Genomic DNA, 16,145 nt, shown 5'->3' with positions numbered 1-16,145 from the left:
GCCACAGTCATCAAGACAGTGTGGTACTGGTACCAAAACAGACAGACAGACCAATGGAACAGATTAGAGAACCCAGAAATAAACCCAGACACCCACGGTTAATTAATCTTTGACAAAGAAGGCAAGAACATAAAATGGGAAAAAGATAGTCTTTTCAGCAAATATTGCTGGGAAACCTGGACAGCTGCATGCAAAGCAATGAAACTAGAACACACCCTCACACCATGCACAAAAATAAACTCCAAATGGCTTAGAGACTTAAATATAAGACAAGACACCATCCAACTCCTAGAAGAGAACATAGGCAAAACATTCTCTGCCATCAGCCTTACAAATGTCTTCTCACATCAGTCTCCCAAAGCAGCAGAAATAAAAGCAAAAATAAACCAATGGGACCTAATCAAACTGGCAGGCTTTTGCACAGCAAAGGAAACCAAAAAGGAAACAAAAAGACAATTTACGGAATGGCAAAAAATAGTTTCAAATGATGCAATGGATAAGGGCTTAATCTCTAGGATATACAAGCAGCTTATACAACTCAACAGCAAAAAAGCCAACCACCCAATGGAAAAATGGGCAAAAGACCTGAATAAACACTTCTCCAAAGAAGATATGCAGCTGGCCAACAAGCACATGAAAAAATGCTCAACATCCCTGATTATTAGAGAAATGCAAATCAGAAATACCATGAGATATCACCTCACACCAGTCAGAATGGCCATCATTAATAAGTCCACAAATAGCAAATGCTGGAGGAGGTGTGGAGAAAAGGGAACCCTCCTGGACTGTTGGTGGGAATGTAAGCTGGTACAGCCACTATGGAGAACAGTATGGAGGTACCTTAGAAATCTATGCATAGAACTACCATATGACCCAGCAGTCCCACTCTTGGGCATCTATCCGGACAAAACTCTACTTAAAAGAGACACGTGCACCCGCATGTTCATTGCAGCACTATTCACAATAGCCAGGACATGGAAACAACCCAAATGTCCATCGACAGATGATTGGATTCGGAAGAGGTGGTATATATACACAATGGAATACTACTCAGCCATAAAAAAGAATGACATAATGCCATTTGCAGCAACATGGATGGAACTAGAGACTCTCATACTGAGTGAAATGAGCCAGAAAGACAAAGACAAATACCAGATGATATCACTTATATCTGGAATCTAATATGCAGCACCAATGAACGTTTCCACAGAAAAGAAAATCATGGACTTGGAGAATAGACTTGTGGCTGCTTGGGGGGAGAGGGAGGGAGTGGGAGGGATTGGGAGCTTGGGGTTAATAGATGCAAACTATTGCTCTTGGAATGGATTTACATTGAGATTCTGCCATGTAGCATTGAGAACTATGTGTAGACACTTACATCACAACAATGGGAGAAAAAAGTATGTATACATGTATGTGTAACTTGGTCTCCATGCTGTACAGCGGGAAAAAAAAAAGACAAAAAAATATATATTTTTCACATCTTGTTTTATATCTTTTTTTTTCTTTTTTGGGCCACATCTGAAGCATATGCAGGTTCCCAGGCTAGAGGTCAAATAGGAGCTGCAGCTGCAGGCCTGCAGGCCTACACCACAGCCACAGCAAGGCCAGATCTGAGCCACGTCTGCAATGTACAGGCAGCTTGTGGTAATGCCAGATCCTTACATAACGCACTGAGTGAGGCCAGGGATCAAACCCACATCTTCATGGATACTAGTCAGGTTCTTATCCTGCTGAGCCACAGGGTAACTCCCATGCCTATTTATCTTAAAGCTACAAATTTCTAAACAAAATATATTAATTTTGGTAGTGTATTAATAGAATATAATATTTTGATCAAGGAATATAATGATGATTTAATATTATGTAATGTATTAATGAAATTTACTGAATCAATTAAGTCAGATGACAAAAATCATTATCATTTTGGTTTGCTTAAAAAAGACTTTTGATAAAAATTCAACTTAATTTTTAATAAAAGCCTTAGTAAATAGGAATATTTATAAATAGGTATTTCTCAATATGACCTAGAATACTCATCTTAAACTGAACACCACTTAATCATGAAATAGTTGTTTTACAGTGAAAAATCAGGAGCAAAGCTCACATTCCTGATATCATCATTGTTATTTAAAATTGTTCCCGGATTTTAAAGCAGTTAGACATAAAAAGGGCTTACTGGAATAAAGAAGAAATTAGAGTTCCATGGCAATGTCAAAGAATGTATCCTACCATAGAATCCATGATCGTTTTAACAGTGAACCTCTCATTAAGGAATTTTCCTTCTTTATGCATGTATTTTTTTTGATTTGTGATTGTATGCATTATTTTAGAAATGACATATATTTTGCAATCCCACGTTTAACAAATTCTGTTTCAGTTGTCATAAAAATAATGCCACAAGTTAAGTGCATTAAACATTATTTAAATCATGTTATTAAATATTTTAATTTATTGTATATTTACTTATTATATAGATAAAAGTTATAGATTTAATTAATTTATTTAAATAAATTATTTATACATTTACATATGCAAGTGTAAACATACATTTCCTGGATTTCGGTTGGAATGTAGCTCTCTAGCTACTTTAGAATATAGCATATATTACACCTAAAGGGTATGTGGTATATAATGGTATCCATTTTTTTAATACTAATTTATCATTTTCAGTTTGATTACATGGGCTCTGATATAAAAAGTGTAACACAGAAGGTTATTCAGATCATCGGCTTTGTTAACACTGTGAGTTTTGAAAAACTATTTTGCTTATACATTTTGTAAATCAATATGAATTGATGTATATAGTATTTTGCTGCGCTGTCGAAGTTTCCACAAAATATTGAGTCAAATGTCTCGAATTTATCTTTATAAAAATTTAATATAATATTCAAATTTATTGAAAAATTTTCACTTATTTTCTCCATTTAGATGCTTACCCAGTTAAAACTGACTGTTAGAATATCTGCCATAGATATCTGGTCAAATAAAAACAAAATTTCTACTGCAGGAAGTCCTGATTATGTATTATATAAATTTTTGGAATGGAAATACAGATTTCTCTTTCAACCTCATCATACTGCATACTTACTTGCGTGAGTATAGAATTTAGTATTTGTATAACATTAAAGAAATAACCCATTAAGTAAAAGCTGTTTCAAAAATCAGCTTTTACTTAATGTATCCTGAGTTCTATAAATTTGGTAAACACCATGGGATGGGAAAAAATTGTAAGTTAAAGTCTTTGTCCTCAAGGAGCTAATGTGAGTTAAGGCAAAAGTTTTATCAACTGATATAAAACTACCTGATAAAAGTAAAATTTTATAAAAGTATTGAAATAACTAAAAGATATTCATTATGAGTGATACAATATTTTTTACTTCCCTTGGCTTATAAACTTTTACAACCTCATCTCTATGTTCTTGTCTCTCACCTGATTAATTTTTTTTAAATTTTTTTTTTTGTCTTTTTGCCATTTCTTGAGCTGTTCCCGTGGCATATGGAGGTTCCCAGGCTAGGGGTCTAATCGGAGCTGTAGCCACCGGCCTACGCCAGAGCCACAGCAATGCAGGATCCGAGCCGCGTCTGTGACCTACACCACACCCACTGAGCAAGGGCAGGGATCGAACCTGCAACCTCATGGTTCCTAACCATGAGGAATTCGTTAACCACTGTGCCACGATGGGAACTCCTCACCTGATTAATTTTTTCTTTTTCTTTTCTAAAAATGTGAATATACTGAATGTTCCCATATCTAAAATCTAATGCCCATAAAACTCCATTCATCTTCAGTAAATAAATGAATGAGGAATTCACAGAAAACTGAATTTTCAGGGCTATGAAAGTAGAAAGAAACAGAGTAAATATAACCACTAGTGCGATGATACTTATAACTATTAGGTTTCATACTTATTTTAATTCTGGATATTTATCAAATTCATAATTTATAAATATGTATTGAAATATTCTTAACACTGAAGATTGTTTAGTTTGTTTCAGAGTAGCATGAAGTTTAGAATTACAATTGTTAAATAATGTTTGCTGTTATGAAAATTATCATTAATAATACCAATTAAATATAATTATGAAGAAAATTATTATTTTTTTAGCTTCAAGAAGCATCCTATGTTTATAGGAGTCACACATCCTGGAAAAATATGTGATAAGAGCTATGCCGGAGGAGTTGCTCTGGTATGTAATTACTATCTAGTTTGCTGTCATTATTCTCATGTTTCAAAATTTCCTAAATATTTAAAAACATGAATAATGTATTTCTTAGTTTACTCATCCTGTATAGTTTTTTTTTTTTTTTACTAACTTGGAGCATAAAAATTAAACTGTTTATAATTGCTCTAAAAAACAGGGTATTTGTAAAATTGAACCCACATTGTTTTAAAAAACACTTTTGGCCTCTATAAGTCAGTTTAACTGTTTTGAGTAGTGGTATTCTTGCATTAATATTTATTATATAATCAATATAATTTTAATGTTAATTATAAATATATTATCAATATTTTTCTCAAAATTAATAATTGGTATACATTCATGTGCTTCTTCATTAGATGACATTCATTACTCTTTCTATTTCAAGGTAACTTTTATTATTGCATTTAATTATTTTATGTTTGGGAGGAACAGACTGGTAGGAAGGAACAGCTTTCAAATATTTATAATCTACTATTTTCTGGAAAAATGGGAATGAGCTCTTACTACTACAGTGATATTCCCTTGACAGCAAGCTATATAAAAAATAGCAAAGGAAACTAACTTGACTGTGCTTCAGAAAAAGAAGTCTACACTGTAATTTTTATACTGACCTATTTGTATATTTTGTTGACTTTTAGTAGCATATAGTGATTCAAATTACCATTAACAGATTAAACAGATTTAAAATCTGTGCTGGTATGTACTTACTACCATTACTACCATAGTACCAAGACTACTATGTCTTGCTAAAAAAGACATATTGATTGATCAGATAAATCAATTTGTTACCATGGCTGAAGAACAATCAGATATTTCCTGGGGATTTGTTTTTACTTTATCCATACTGTTGGTCCCTTTCAGCCAAAGCCTGAGGAAAGACCATTAGCAATTGTTCAAATCTTCATCACTGTTGTTAATTCTCCTGAAAACAATGTGTCTTTGCTGATAATTGGTTTTTTAGGTTGTGTGTGTGAAGCAAATAAAGCAGATGATAGGAATTATTGAATGTAAGTGGTTAAGATGTGTGTTTTCCTGGTGCCATTCTTCAGACTTAAAATTTGATTGGAATTTTTGTAACAACTTGTAAAGGAAAAGAACTAATATATAAATTAAGCAAGAATGCTATAAAATTAAGACATAAATATAAAAATAATTTTTTGTTTATTCCAACAACAAAGAGCTTGAAAATTGCATTTTAAAATTTTAAAATGTTAAATGCCAATTATTATCATTATTATTTTTTTGCTTTTTAGGGCCGCACTCACAGCATATGGAGGATCTCAGGTTAGGGGTCCAATCAGAGCTACAGCTGCCGGCCTGCACCACAGCCACAACAACACCAGATCTGAGTCACATCTGTGACTTACCCCACAGCTCACGGCAACACCAGATCCTTAACCCACTGAGCAAGGCCAGGGATGGAACCTGCAACCTCATGGTTCCCAGTCAGATTCATTTCCACTGAGCCACAATGGGAACTTCAAATGCCAATTATTTGTAAAAATTAAGAATCAATTCGTTGAATATGGCTGTTCTGTTAAATGTTTTGAAATCAGGTGGTTTAAGCCATCCAACTTTGTGCTTTGTCAATACGCAAACAGTAGGGGAGATGTAATTTACATGACTCATATAAGGAGTCTTTATATGCATGGAGGCAAGACATAATTTCCTTTAAACATAGGGAAAGGAAATGAAAAATTGTTTTAAAGTTGATGTGAAGTGTGATTCAGACAAGGGTCTTTGAATTAAGAGAGATTAAGAGTATGGGCAATATCAAGAACAATTTAGGGATCCATTTGGAGACTTTGCAAAGGAATTGTTTGAGGAAACCATCATGTCTATCAATTAAACCAGCTATCTGAGGCTGTTGGGACCATGAAAGTTTTATTGAATGCCTTTCCCCAGAGACCAGCATTATGTCTTCTAAGAAGTGAAATGTATTTATTTTTTGCTATTAATGACATCTGTAACTATGAAGGGAATAAAGTCTGTTATTACAAGGACCTCTATTTTGTCCTAAGAACTGCTCTTGATCAAAAGCTGGGATGCAGGAAGGAAGAATTGCTTGAGTTCATGAAGTCCTCCAGTGAACAAAATGCTATCTCTTCTGTCAGGGGGGCCTGAGGTGTTTGATACATTCAGTTGACTGTTGTTTTCTGCTTCTTAGTGGCTGTGATTGAACAACAAGCAACCCAGGCAATATGAGGGACAGGAAATTTAGAAACATCTTCATGAGTCATTTTCATCTTCTCTGGACTGTTTTTTACTTGCCACTCCCTCACTATGCTGTCTGGCTCTCCATCCATCAAGAACCACAACTTTTAAAAAAATACTATTTTTTAAAGCAGTTTTATGTTCACAGCAAAATTGAGGGGAAGGTACATAGATTATCCATATATCCCTTGCCCCTACACATGCATAGCCTTCTCTGTTATTAACATACTGATCAGGGTGGTACATTCATTGCAAATGATAAGTGTACACTGACCCATTAAAATCACCCAAAGTTCAAAGTTTGTTAAGGGTTCATTCTTGGTGTTGTAGATTTGTTCTATGGATTTGATCTAATAAGGATATGTATCCATCTGTATGGTATTATACACAGTATTTTAATAGCTTTAAAAATCCTTTGTGCTCTACCTATTAATTTCTCCCTTCACCACCTGCAACTATGGATCTTTTATCTCCATATATATATATTTTCAGCACCTGTGGCACATGGAATTTCCCAGGCTAGGGGTAGAATGGGAGCTGTAGCCACTGGCCTATGCCACAGCCACAGCAACACGGAATCTAAGCTGCTTCTGTGACCCACACCACAGCTCATGGCAATGGCAGATCCTTTAACCCACTGAGTGAGGCCAGGGATGGAACCCGCATTCTCATGGATACTAGTCGGGTTCATTACTGCTGAGCCACAACAGGAAATCCCATGTCTCCGTAATTTTTTTTCCAGAATGTCATGTAGTTGGAATAGTTGGAATCATAAAGTAGTCTTTGCAGTCTGGCTTCTTTCAGCTAGTAATAGGCATTTAAGTTTCCTCCGTGTCTTTTCACGACCTTATAGCTCATTTTTTTTTAGTGCTGAATAATATTCCATTGTCTGAAACATGCCACAGTTTATCTCTTCACTTGCTGAAGGACCTCATGGATGCTTGCAAGTGTTGACAGTTATGAATAAAGATGCTATAAACATCTATGCAGATATTGAAAATAGTCCCAAAGGAAAACAACAGTGCCTATTGAGGGTGTGTTGGTTATTGCTATGTAACTAGTAACAAATCTTAACATATGGAAACAACACAGTTCTGTGGGTCAGGAGTCTAGGAGCAGCTTAGTGGATAAGAACAAGATGACAGCTACCACTGTAGTTATCTCAAGGTTCAACACAGAGAGCACTGGCTTCCAAGCTCAGTCATGTGGCTGTTGGAAGATCTCAGAAAATGTTTCCATGTGCACTGATGAGGGCCTTTCCACAGGCCTACTTGGTGAGAGCGAGATATATAATCCAAGAAGTCAGTGTTTTTATAACCTGTCTTGGAAAGGATGACCCATCACTCCTACTATATTCAGTTAATTAGAAGCAAGTCAGTAAGTTCAGCCTATAAGCAAGAGTGGGAACACACAGGGACATAAATGCCAGGGGGCAGGGATCATCGGGACCTATTTTAGAGACTGTTTACTATTAAGAGAATGTAGAATTATGGAGTTCCCGTCGTGGTGCAGTGGTTAACGAATCCGACTAAGAACCATGAGGTTGTGGGTTCGGTCCCTGCCCTTGCTCAGTGGGTTAACGATCCGGCGTTGCCGTGAGCTGTGGTGTAGGTTGCAGACGCGGCTCGGATCCCGCGTTGCTGTGGCTCTGGTATAGGCCGGTGACTACAGCTCCGATTGGACCCCTGGCCTGGGAATCTCCATATGCCGCGGGAGCGGCCCAAGAAATAGCAAAAAAAAAAAAAAAAAAGAGAGAGAATGTAGAATTAAAGCATTTTGTTTAAAATAATTCAAAGAAGCGGAGTTCCCATTGCGGCGCAGTGGAAAAGAATCCTACTAGGAACCATGAGGTTTCAGGTTCCATCCCTGGCCTCGCTCAGTGGGTTAAGGATCTGGCATTGCCAAGAACTGTGGTGTATGTCACAGACATGGCTCAGATCCTGCATTGCTGTGGCTGTGGTGTAGGTCGGCAGATGTAGCTCAAATTCGACCCCTGGCCTGGGAACCTCCATATGCCGCTAGTGGGGCCCTAAAAAGCAAACAATAATAATTATAATAGTAATAATAATTCAAAGAAGAAATGCAATGTGGTGTTTAAAAACTCTTTGCTAAGATAGCTGGTATTGTCATTAAGGAATAGTATTTTGAAGTTAAACTGTTGTATTATTCATCCATCCATGTTTGATAAGTACTTATATAACTACTACAATTGTATCTACATAAGTATTTTGGATTCACTAATGAATTATAAAAAGGAGTTTTATATACTAATTTTTGATTATAGTAAATGTTTTTTTATAACTGAATAGGATTCTTAGCTAATATTAACTGCTTTTCTTTTATATTCCTTGTATGTAGTATCCAGAGGGTTTATCCTTAGAGTCATATTCTGTCAATATCATACAGTTGGTTGGCCTTAATTTGGGAATGAGTTATGATAATACTGAGATCTGCCATTGTTCAGGAGATGTTTGCATAATGTCACCAGAAGCCATGTAAGATAATTTGCTTTATTAAATACACACCATACTTTTTTTTTTTTTTGATTAGGAACATTGCATTTCTATTAACCAAACTGCATTAATTGATAATTACATAACGCTATACCCAATAATTCTAGGATATACATTCTTTTCAAGTGCAGACGAAACACATACCAAAATAGGCCCAACACTCTCCAGGCCTTGTTGTGCCTGGGAAATTCTTGTCCTCCTTCCTACCTTCCAGAGGCTGGTTTGTATTTTCCTCGGCTGGCCAGATTGGAGGCACCCTCTAGGGACAAGCTACATGAGTTCTGTAATTTCAGTGTTTCTGCTTATAGGTTTACATATTGTTTATGGCTGCTTTTGTACCACAAAGTTAGACTTGAGTACTTGCATATGAGCCCATAATATTTACTATGTGGCTCTTCACCTGAAAGTTTGTCAACTACTGGTCTAAGGCATATTCTTTACTCTTAAATCACATTCTTTCTAGTGTTTGAGTTGGATGCTGAGGTGTCACAAAGTACCAACAACTTTCTGACCCTCTCAGAATAGGTATTACTGGAGTTCCTGTCATGGCACAGTGGTTAATGAATCTGACTAGGAACCATGAGGTTGCAGGTTCGATCCCTGGCCTTGCTCAGTGGGTTAAGGATCTGGCATTGCCTCACCACCGTGAGCTGTGGTATAGTTTGCAGATGTGGCTTGGATCCCTCACTGCTGTGGCTCTGGTGTAGGCTGGTGGCTACAGCTCTGATTAGACCCCTAGCCTGGGAATCTCCATGTGCCGTGGGAGCGGCCCTAGAAAAGACAAAAAAAAAAAATAGGTATTACTACTGCCCCTTCCATGGTGTAAATCAAACAACAGATTCTCATTTGAAAATGCTTAATTACAGAAAGAAAAAACTCTAAAATATGCTTTTAAAATTACAACAAACATGTTCATATTGGTATTTACAGAAAAATACAAAAATGATAGTAAATAGATAAAAAGTATACCAAATACTGAGGCCAAAAATTTTAATATTAGTTGTTTGGCACTGAGAAGATAAAGAATTCCACAGTTCTTATGTTTAAACACTTAATAAAGATCATAGGATGGGTAAATAATACGTCTTCTTTAAAACAAGATGGGCGTTCCTGTCCTGGCAACAAACCTGACTAGTATCCATGAGGACCCAGGTTGGATCCCTGGCCTCATTCAGTAGGTTAAGGATCAGGCGTTGCCCTGAACTGTGCTGTAGGTTGCAGACATGGCTTGGATCTGGCATTGCTGTGGCTGTGGTGAAGGCCGGCTGCTACAGCTCCGATTACACCCGTAGCCTGGAAACCTTCATGTGCTGTAGGTGCAGGCCTAAAAAGAGGAAAACAAAACAAAACAAGATGAATGGCAAAAACACTTTGAAAATTTATTTTCTTTCTTTCCTTCTTTCTTTCTCTTTCTTCCTTCCTTCCTTTCCATCTGTCTGTCTGTCTGTCTTTTTAGGGCCACATGCAAGGCATATGGAGGTTCCCAGGCTAGGAATCAAATTGGAGCTGTAGCCACTGGCTTACACCACAGCCACAGCAATGCCAGATCCTTAGCCCACTGAGCAAGCCCAGGGATTGAACCTGTGTCCTCATGGATACTAGTCAATTTGTTTCTGCTGATCCACAACAGGAACTCTGAAAAAAATGTTTCATTATGAGAATTTTCTTGGTGAAATTTAAAACGTATGTTAAAATATATTAGTATTTAAAAAATATTTTTGTATTTTTTAAAGTGTACTCATTGTTTTCCATGCATATAATACTATTTAAATCTCACTTCAAATCATCATACATTAGGAGAAATGTAGAGCTATACAACAACAATGATTTTTATTGTATACATTTTTTTAAAAATATTTTAGGTACTCTGGGGGTGTAAAGGATTTTAGCACCTGTAGCTTGGATGACTTTAAATATTTTGCTGCACATTCTGGCCTCACATGTCTTCATAGCATCCTTTTGGATGAACCAGTTTACAAACAGAGGAGGAAGATATGTGGCAATGGAATTCTGGAACGAGGTGAACAATGTGATTGCGGCACTTTAGAGGTTAGTGGAATTTTTTTTCAAAAATTAAAAAAAAAATTCCCACATATGTGAATAATAGTTGGAAGAGAAAATAAAGAAGACTTGGTCTTTTAGAAAAAAAATTGAAGTTTGAAAAAGACCTTCTTTGGGGAAGATAGAAGCCTTTAAATTTCCTAATTTTGCTTTTTTAAAAAAATTAAAAAAAGGTTTTTTTTATTTTTGTCTTTTCTAGTGCTGCACCCACATGGCATATGGAGGTTCCCAGGCTAGGGGTCTAATCAGAGCTGTAGCCGCCGGCCTACGCCAGAGCCACAGCAACACCAGATCCAAGCCACGTCTGCGACCTATACCACAGCTCACGGCAATGCCAGATCCTTAACCCACTGAGTGAGGCCAGGGATGGAACCTGCAACCTCATTGTTCCTAGTCAGATTTGTTAACCACTGAGCCATGACAGGAACTCCGTAATTTTGCTATTTTTGGAAGTGAAGAGCAAACATCCTTAAGATAATGTCTGTCTTCGAATATTGCCCTCTGTCATTATTTAGTGTGTGCATCAGCTCTAAACTTATAATTAGTGACCACAAAGAGTGTGTCATGAGTTGAAGAAATATGCCTTTAACAACAAGCAGTAACAAAAACAAAGAACATCTAAAGATTATAGTTATTACCAGTGGAATAGCAAAATGCATTGTTTGCTATTATAGGAAGAAAAAGTTTTGTATTGGCAGGTTATACCAATTAAAATATTTTAAAGTGAAATCTATCCAAAAATAAAATATAGAACTAAGATCAGGTCAAAGCAAAGATGAAAGATGATGAAGGAATTGACAACAAAGTGAAGAATTTGTATGAAAACTCTCAAAGATAACTTTTATAAAATATAGAATATATTATATATAAATTATATATAAAATTATATACTAAAATAAAATAAATTATACATAAACATATATGTTATTTATGGCACAGTAATACATCCAGAAAGAAGATGCCAGAGGATAAGTTTAGTTTTGAAAAACTACAGATAAATAAAAATTGTGAGTTTATATCTTTGTAGGCTAAGGTTCATCCTCTACTTCCACAGCCATAGAAGAATTAAATGGCTGTGGAAAATTTCATTTCTGCTGACTCAGTGTGGCAGAGAGCAAAATTCAGGGATGAGAGCCACTGGAAATTTAAGGGAAAAACCCTGAGTGAGAGAATTGTGAAAGAGGTTGAACTAAAATTTGATTATTAAATGTACAAATAATTAGCTGACTGATGAAAGATGCATAGACCAGAAATATCCCATAGGGCAAAAAAGAAGGGTGGGACCTTTAAAAACACAGATGCATCAAATAAGCTCTGTGATTCTGATGATTTTTTTTTAAAAAAGACTATCTTACAAATATATGCAACTCAGGTAGCCTTATTGGTTTCAGATATCAGAGTATAGAGCCTGAGACCGGAACTACAATTGGAAATTAAAGAGGAATCAGCAGAAAGAAAGAAAGGACAGATAGATTGTAGTCTAAAATCTTAAGTGTGAGCTCTACTTAAATCCTTGAATGAATTCCACTTCGCATGAAGGAATCAGGCTACACAATGCAAGCAGTTGGAAGAATTGAGCAGCTGTGCACTGTGGAAGAAATAAAATTTAGAATTTGTGCCCAGGCAACTCAACACCCTAGGAAAAAACAATCCTCCACAAGGATACAGCTGAATACAGTCATATCATTTTATCTATAATGTCCAACATACTAACTGAAAATTACTAGACATCCAGAGAAACAGGGAAGTGTGAACTATATTCAAGCAAATAGGGAGTTCCTATTGTGTCGCAGCAGAAATGAATCCGACTAGGAACCATGAGGTTGTGGGTTTGATCTCTGGCCTTGCTCAGTGGGTTAAAGATCTGGCGTTGCCATGAGCTGTGTTGTAGGTCTCAGAAGCAGCTCAGATCCTGCATTGCTGTGGCTGTGGCGTAGGCCAGCAGCTATAGCTCTGATTTGACCCCTAGTCTGGGAACCTCCGTATGCTTTGGGCGCAGACCTAAAAAAAAAAAAAAAAAAAAAAAAGGAAAAGAAAAGAAAGTAGGCAGCAACTAAAGGAAACTGAGCTTGAGATGTCCAAAATATCACATTTAGCAGATAAAGACCTCATAGTAGTTATTTTACATATATTAAGATACTTGAAGGAAATTATACTCAAATAATTTAGGGAAAATTTACTTTAATGAGTAAGCAGCTAGAGAATCTCAAGAAATAAATGTTAACTACAAAACATATAAATTTAAAATGTGGAAGTGAAAAGTACAATAACTGGAGTGAAAAATTTATTGGATGACTCCAAAAGCAGGTGAGAGATAGCAGAAGAAAATATCTATGAACTTGACAATGAAATAATATGAATCATATAATCTGGAGAAAAAAGAGATTGAAAAAAATGAACAAAACCTCAGAGAACTGAAAGGCCAAACATAGATATAATTGGATTTCAAAATAAAAGAGAAAGAATGTAGCAGAAAAAAAATTGCATGAATAATCTGATTGTTTTCCACATTTGAAAGAAAACGTTTACTTATAGATTGAAGATGTTCAGCAAACCATAAGCAGACACAAAGAAAACCACTTTTACTTGCATAGTAAAGCCTTCCAAAGAAGTCCCAGATAAAGAGAAAAATCTTAATTGCAGCCTAAAAGGGACACATTAGCTGGGCACAATAATAGAGAATATATCTGAATTCTCTTCACAAATAATGGAGGTCAGTAGACTTTAGAATGACAAATTAAAACTGCTAAAGGGAAAAAAGTTAACAACCAGAATTCTATACCCAAGAAATCATCCTTTAAAATAGAAGCAAATAAAGTTATTTCCAGATAAGAAAAAGCTAAAGAAGACATAATTACCAGTAACTTGCACTACAAAAAAATTGTGATAATTCAGATTTCTTCAGGCTGAAAACCAAGGCAATAAATGACAAACCTGACCTACAGAAAGAAGGCTGCTCATATGTGAATAAATTTAAATAATTACATGTATGCTTTTTCTTCATTTAATTTCACCATGTTAATATATGTACACACATATAATATATATATACAGTTATAGACTATCGATCTATATATAAATACACATACATATATAAAAATATGTAAACACATACATACATGTATATATACATATATGCACATGTATATGCATATATGTGAATATGTGTGTTTATATGGACCTCTTTATATCTACATCTATACAATAACAATGATAGCATTAAAGATGGAAGGGTAAATTGAAATAAACTGTTTCAATGTTTCTAAAATTTATCTGAAGGAAATCAGTATTAACTCTAAGTTACAGTACTTTAAAGATACAATATTTTAAAGATACTATAAATCCTAGAGCAAATATTTAAAAATTGTGCGTGGGAGTTCCTGTCATGGCGCAGTGGTTAACGAATCCGACTAGGAACCATGAGGTTGCAGGTTCTATCCCTGGCCTTGCTCAGTGGGTTAAGGATCCAGTGTTGCCGTGAGATGTGGTGTAGTTTGCAGATGTGGCTAGGATCTGGTGTTGCTGTGGCTCTGGTATAGGCTGGCAGCTGTATCTCCGATTTGACCCTTAGCCTGGAAAACTCCATATGCCATAGATGCAGCCCTAAAAGGACAAAATACAAAAAGAAAAGAAAAGAACAGAAAAAGCTATAATAAGGCAACAGTAAATGGAAAGGAGCTAAATATATTTTTTAAATATAAAATCATATTTAAAAAATAGGGTATTATTTCAAAGATTTAAAAAGATAAATACATAAGGAAGATATAACAATAATAATATATTCACTTGTGTATATACATTTAAAATGTATATATAAAATATCATAATTATACACACATTTGTTAGATCTCCAAATTTCATGAAGCGATCACTGACAGAACTAAAGGGAGAAACCAACAAATGATCACGTTTGGAGGTTTCTTTCACATATCTCTGTACTTCATAGAACAACTAGACTAAAAATTCAGTAACACTATCCACCACCTTAATATAATTAATATTCATAGGCCAATATATTTAATAACTAAATATAGACACTCTTTTTAAGTGTACTTGGAATATTCATCAAGTTAATTGAAAATCATTCAATGCAATTCACCATAATATCTGAATAGATGAAAAAAATTGAGAAAATTTAGCAGCAATTCATTATAAACTCTCTCAGGACTCTAGGAATCAAAGAGAATCTCTCTAATAAAGTACATCTCTGAAAAACTTAAAACTGTCACTGTACTTGCTGGTGAAGGACTCAATGTTTTCCCCTAATATATGGAGCAAGGCAAAGATGTTCATTTACGCTCCTTCCATTCAGCACTGCAGTGGATGCTATTGCCACTGCAGTAAAGCAAGGAAAAAATAAATAAATAATGGATGCCAAGGAAGATTAAAACTGTCTCTAATTAACCTCAACTTGGCCATGTGAGTAGAGAATCCTAAACAATCTCCTCACCAAAAGCTGCTAAAACTAATTAGTGAATGCAAGTGAACCCAAATTCCATGGATTTCTCTGTATAAACAGTAACGCATGGAAAATCAAATAAAGGTACAATTCCACAATATGGTTTCAAAAACTTGAGATAGAGATAAATTTAACAGAACCTGTGCAAGACCTGTACAATAAAAACTTAAACATTGCTCAGAGAAGTGAAAGAAGATTGAAATGGAGACATGGATTATAAGACACAGTATTGTTAAGATATCAGCTCTACACAAATAGATCAATATGTTCAGCACATTCCCAGTCAAAACCCCACCATCTTTCTGTAGAAATTGACAAGCTAATATACACTACACAGGGAAATGCAAAGGAGCTAGAATAGACAAAGTGATCAAAAGAAAAAGAACAAAGGTGGAGCACATACATGGATTTTTTTGTAAATTTAAAAATTTTCTGTGAAGCTGTAATAAGACAATGTAGTTTTGGCCGAAGCATAACTATATCCCTTAATGAAAAAGTATAGAGAATCTAGGTATAAAATGATATTTATATGATCAATTGATTTTCTGCCAATATATTAAGGCAATTCAATAGGTAAGGAAAATCTTTTCAACAAAGATATTGTATGAATTAGATATCTATGTACATAAAATAAACCTTGACATTCTTACCACACAAAAAATTAACTTGAATTGTATCAAAGACCTAAATAT

At 35.3% G+C, this 16,145-nt stretch overlaps 1 protein-coding gene across 1 annotated transcript in view; it reads left to right on the top strand.

Moving 5' to 3' along the window:
- The window catches only part of LOC125121943 (disintegrin and metalloproteinase domain-containing protein 5-like), a 91,144-nt gene that overhangs the window by 27,167 nt on the left and 47,832 nt on the right, over positions 1 to 16,145 (top strand). The window contains exons 6-8 of the mRNA XM_047770235.1: positions 2,674 to 2,745; positions 2,932 to 3,095; positions 10,796 to 10,982. Coding sequence (XP_047626191.1) covers positions 2,674 to 2,745; positions 2,932 to 3,095; positions 10,796 to 10,982 — 423 coding nt within the window. The remainder of the gene's footprint in view (positions 1 to 2,673; positions 2,746 to 2,931; positions 3,096 to 10,795; positions 10,983 to 16,145) is intronic.

The sequence above is a fragment of the Phacochoerus africanus genome, chromosome 3 (assembly GCF_016906955.1).
Source record: "Phacochoerus africanus isolate WHEZ1 chromosome 3, ROS_Pafr_v1, whole genome shotgun sequence".
NCBI classification, from domain to species: Eukaryota; Metazoa; Chordata; class Mammalia; order Artiodactyla; family Suidae; genus Phacochoerus; species Phacochoerus africanus.
Note: the sequence above shows the minus strand (reverse complement) of the source record. Positions and strands in the feature narration are given on the sequence as shown.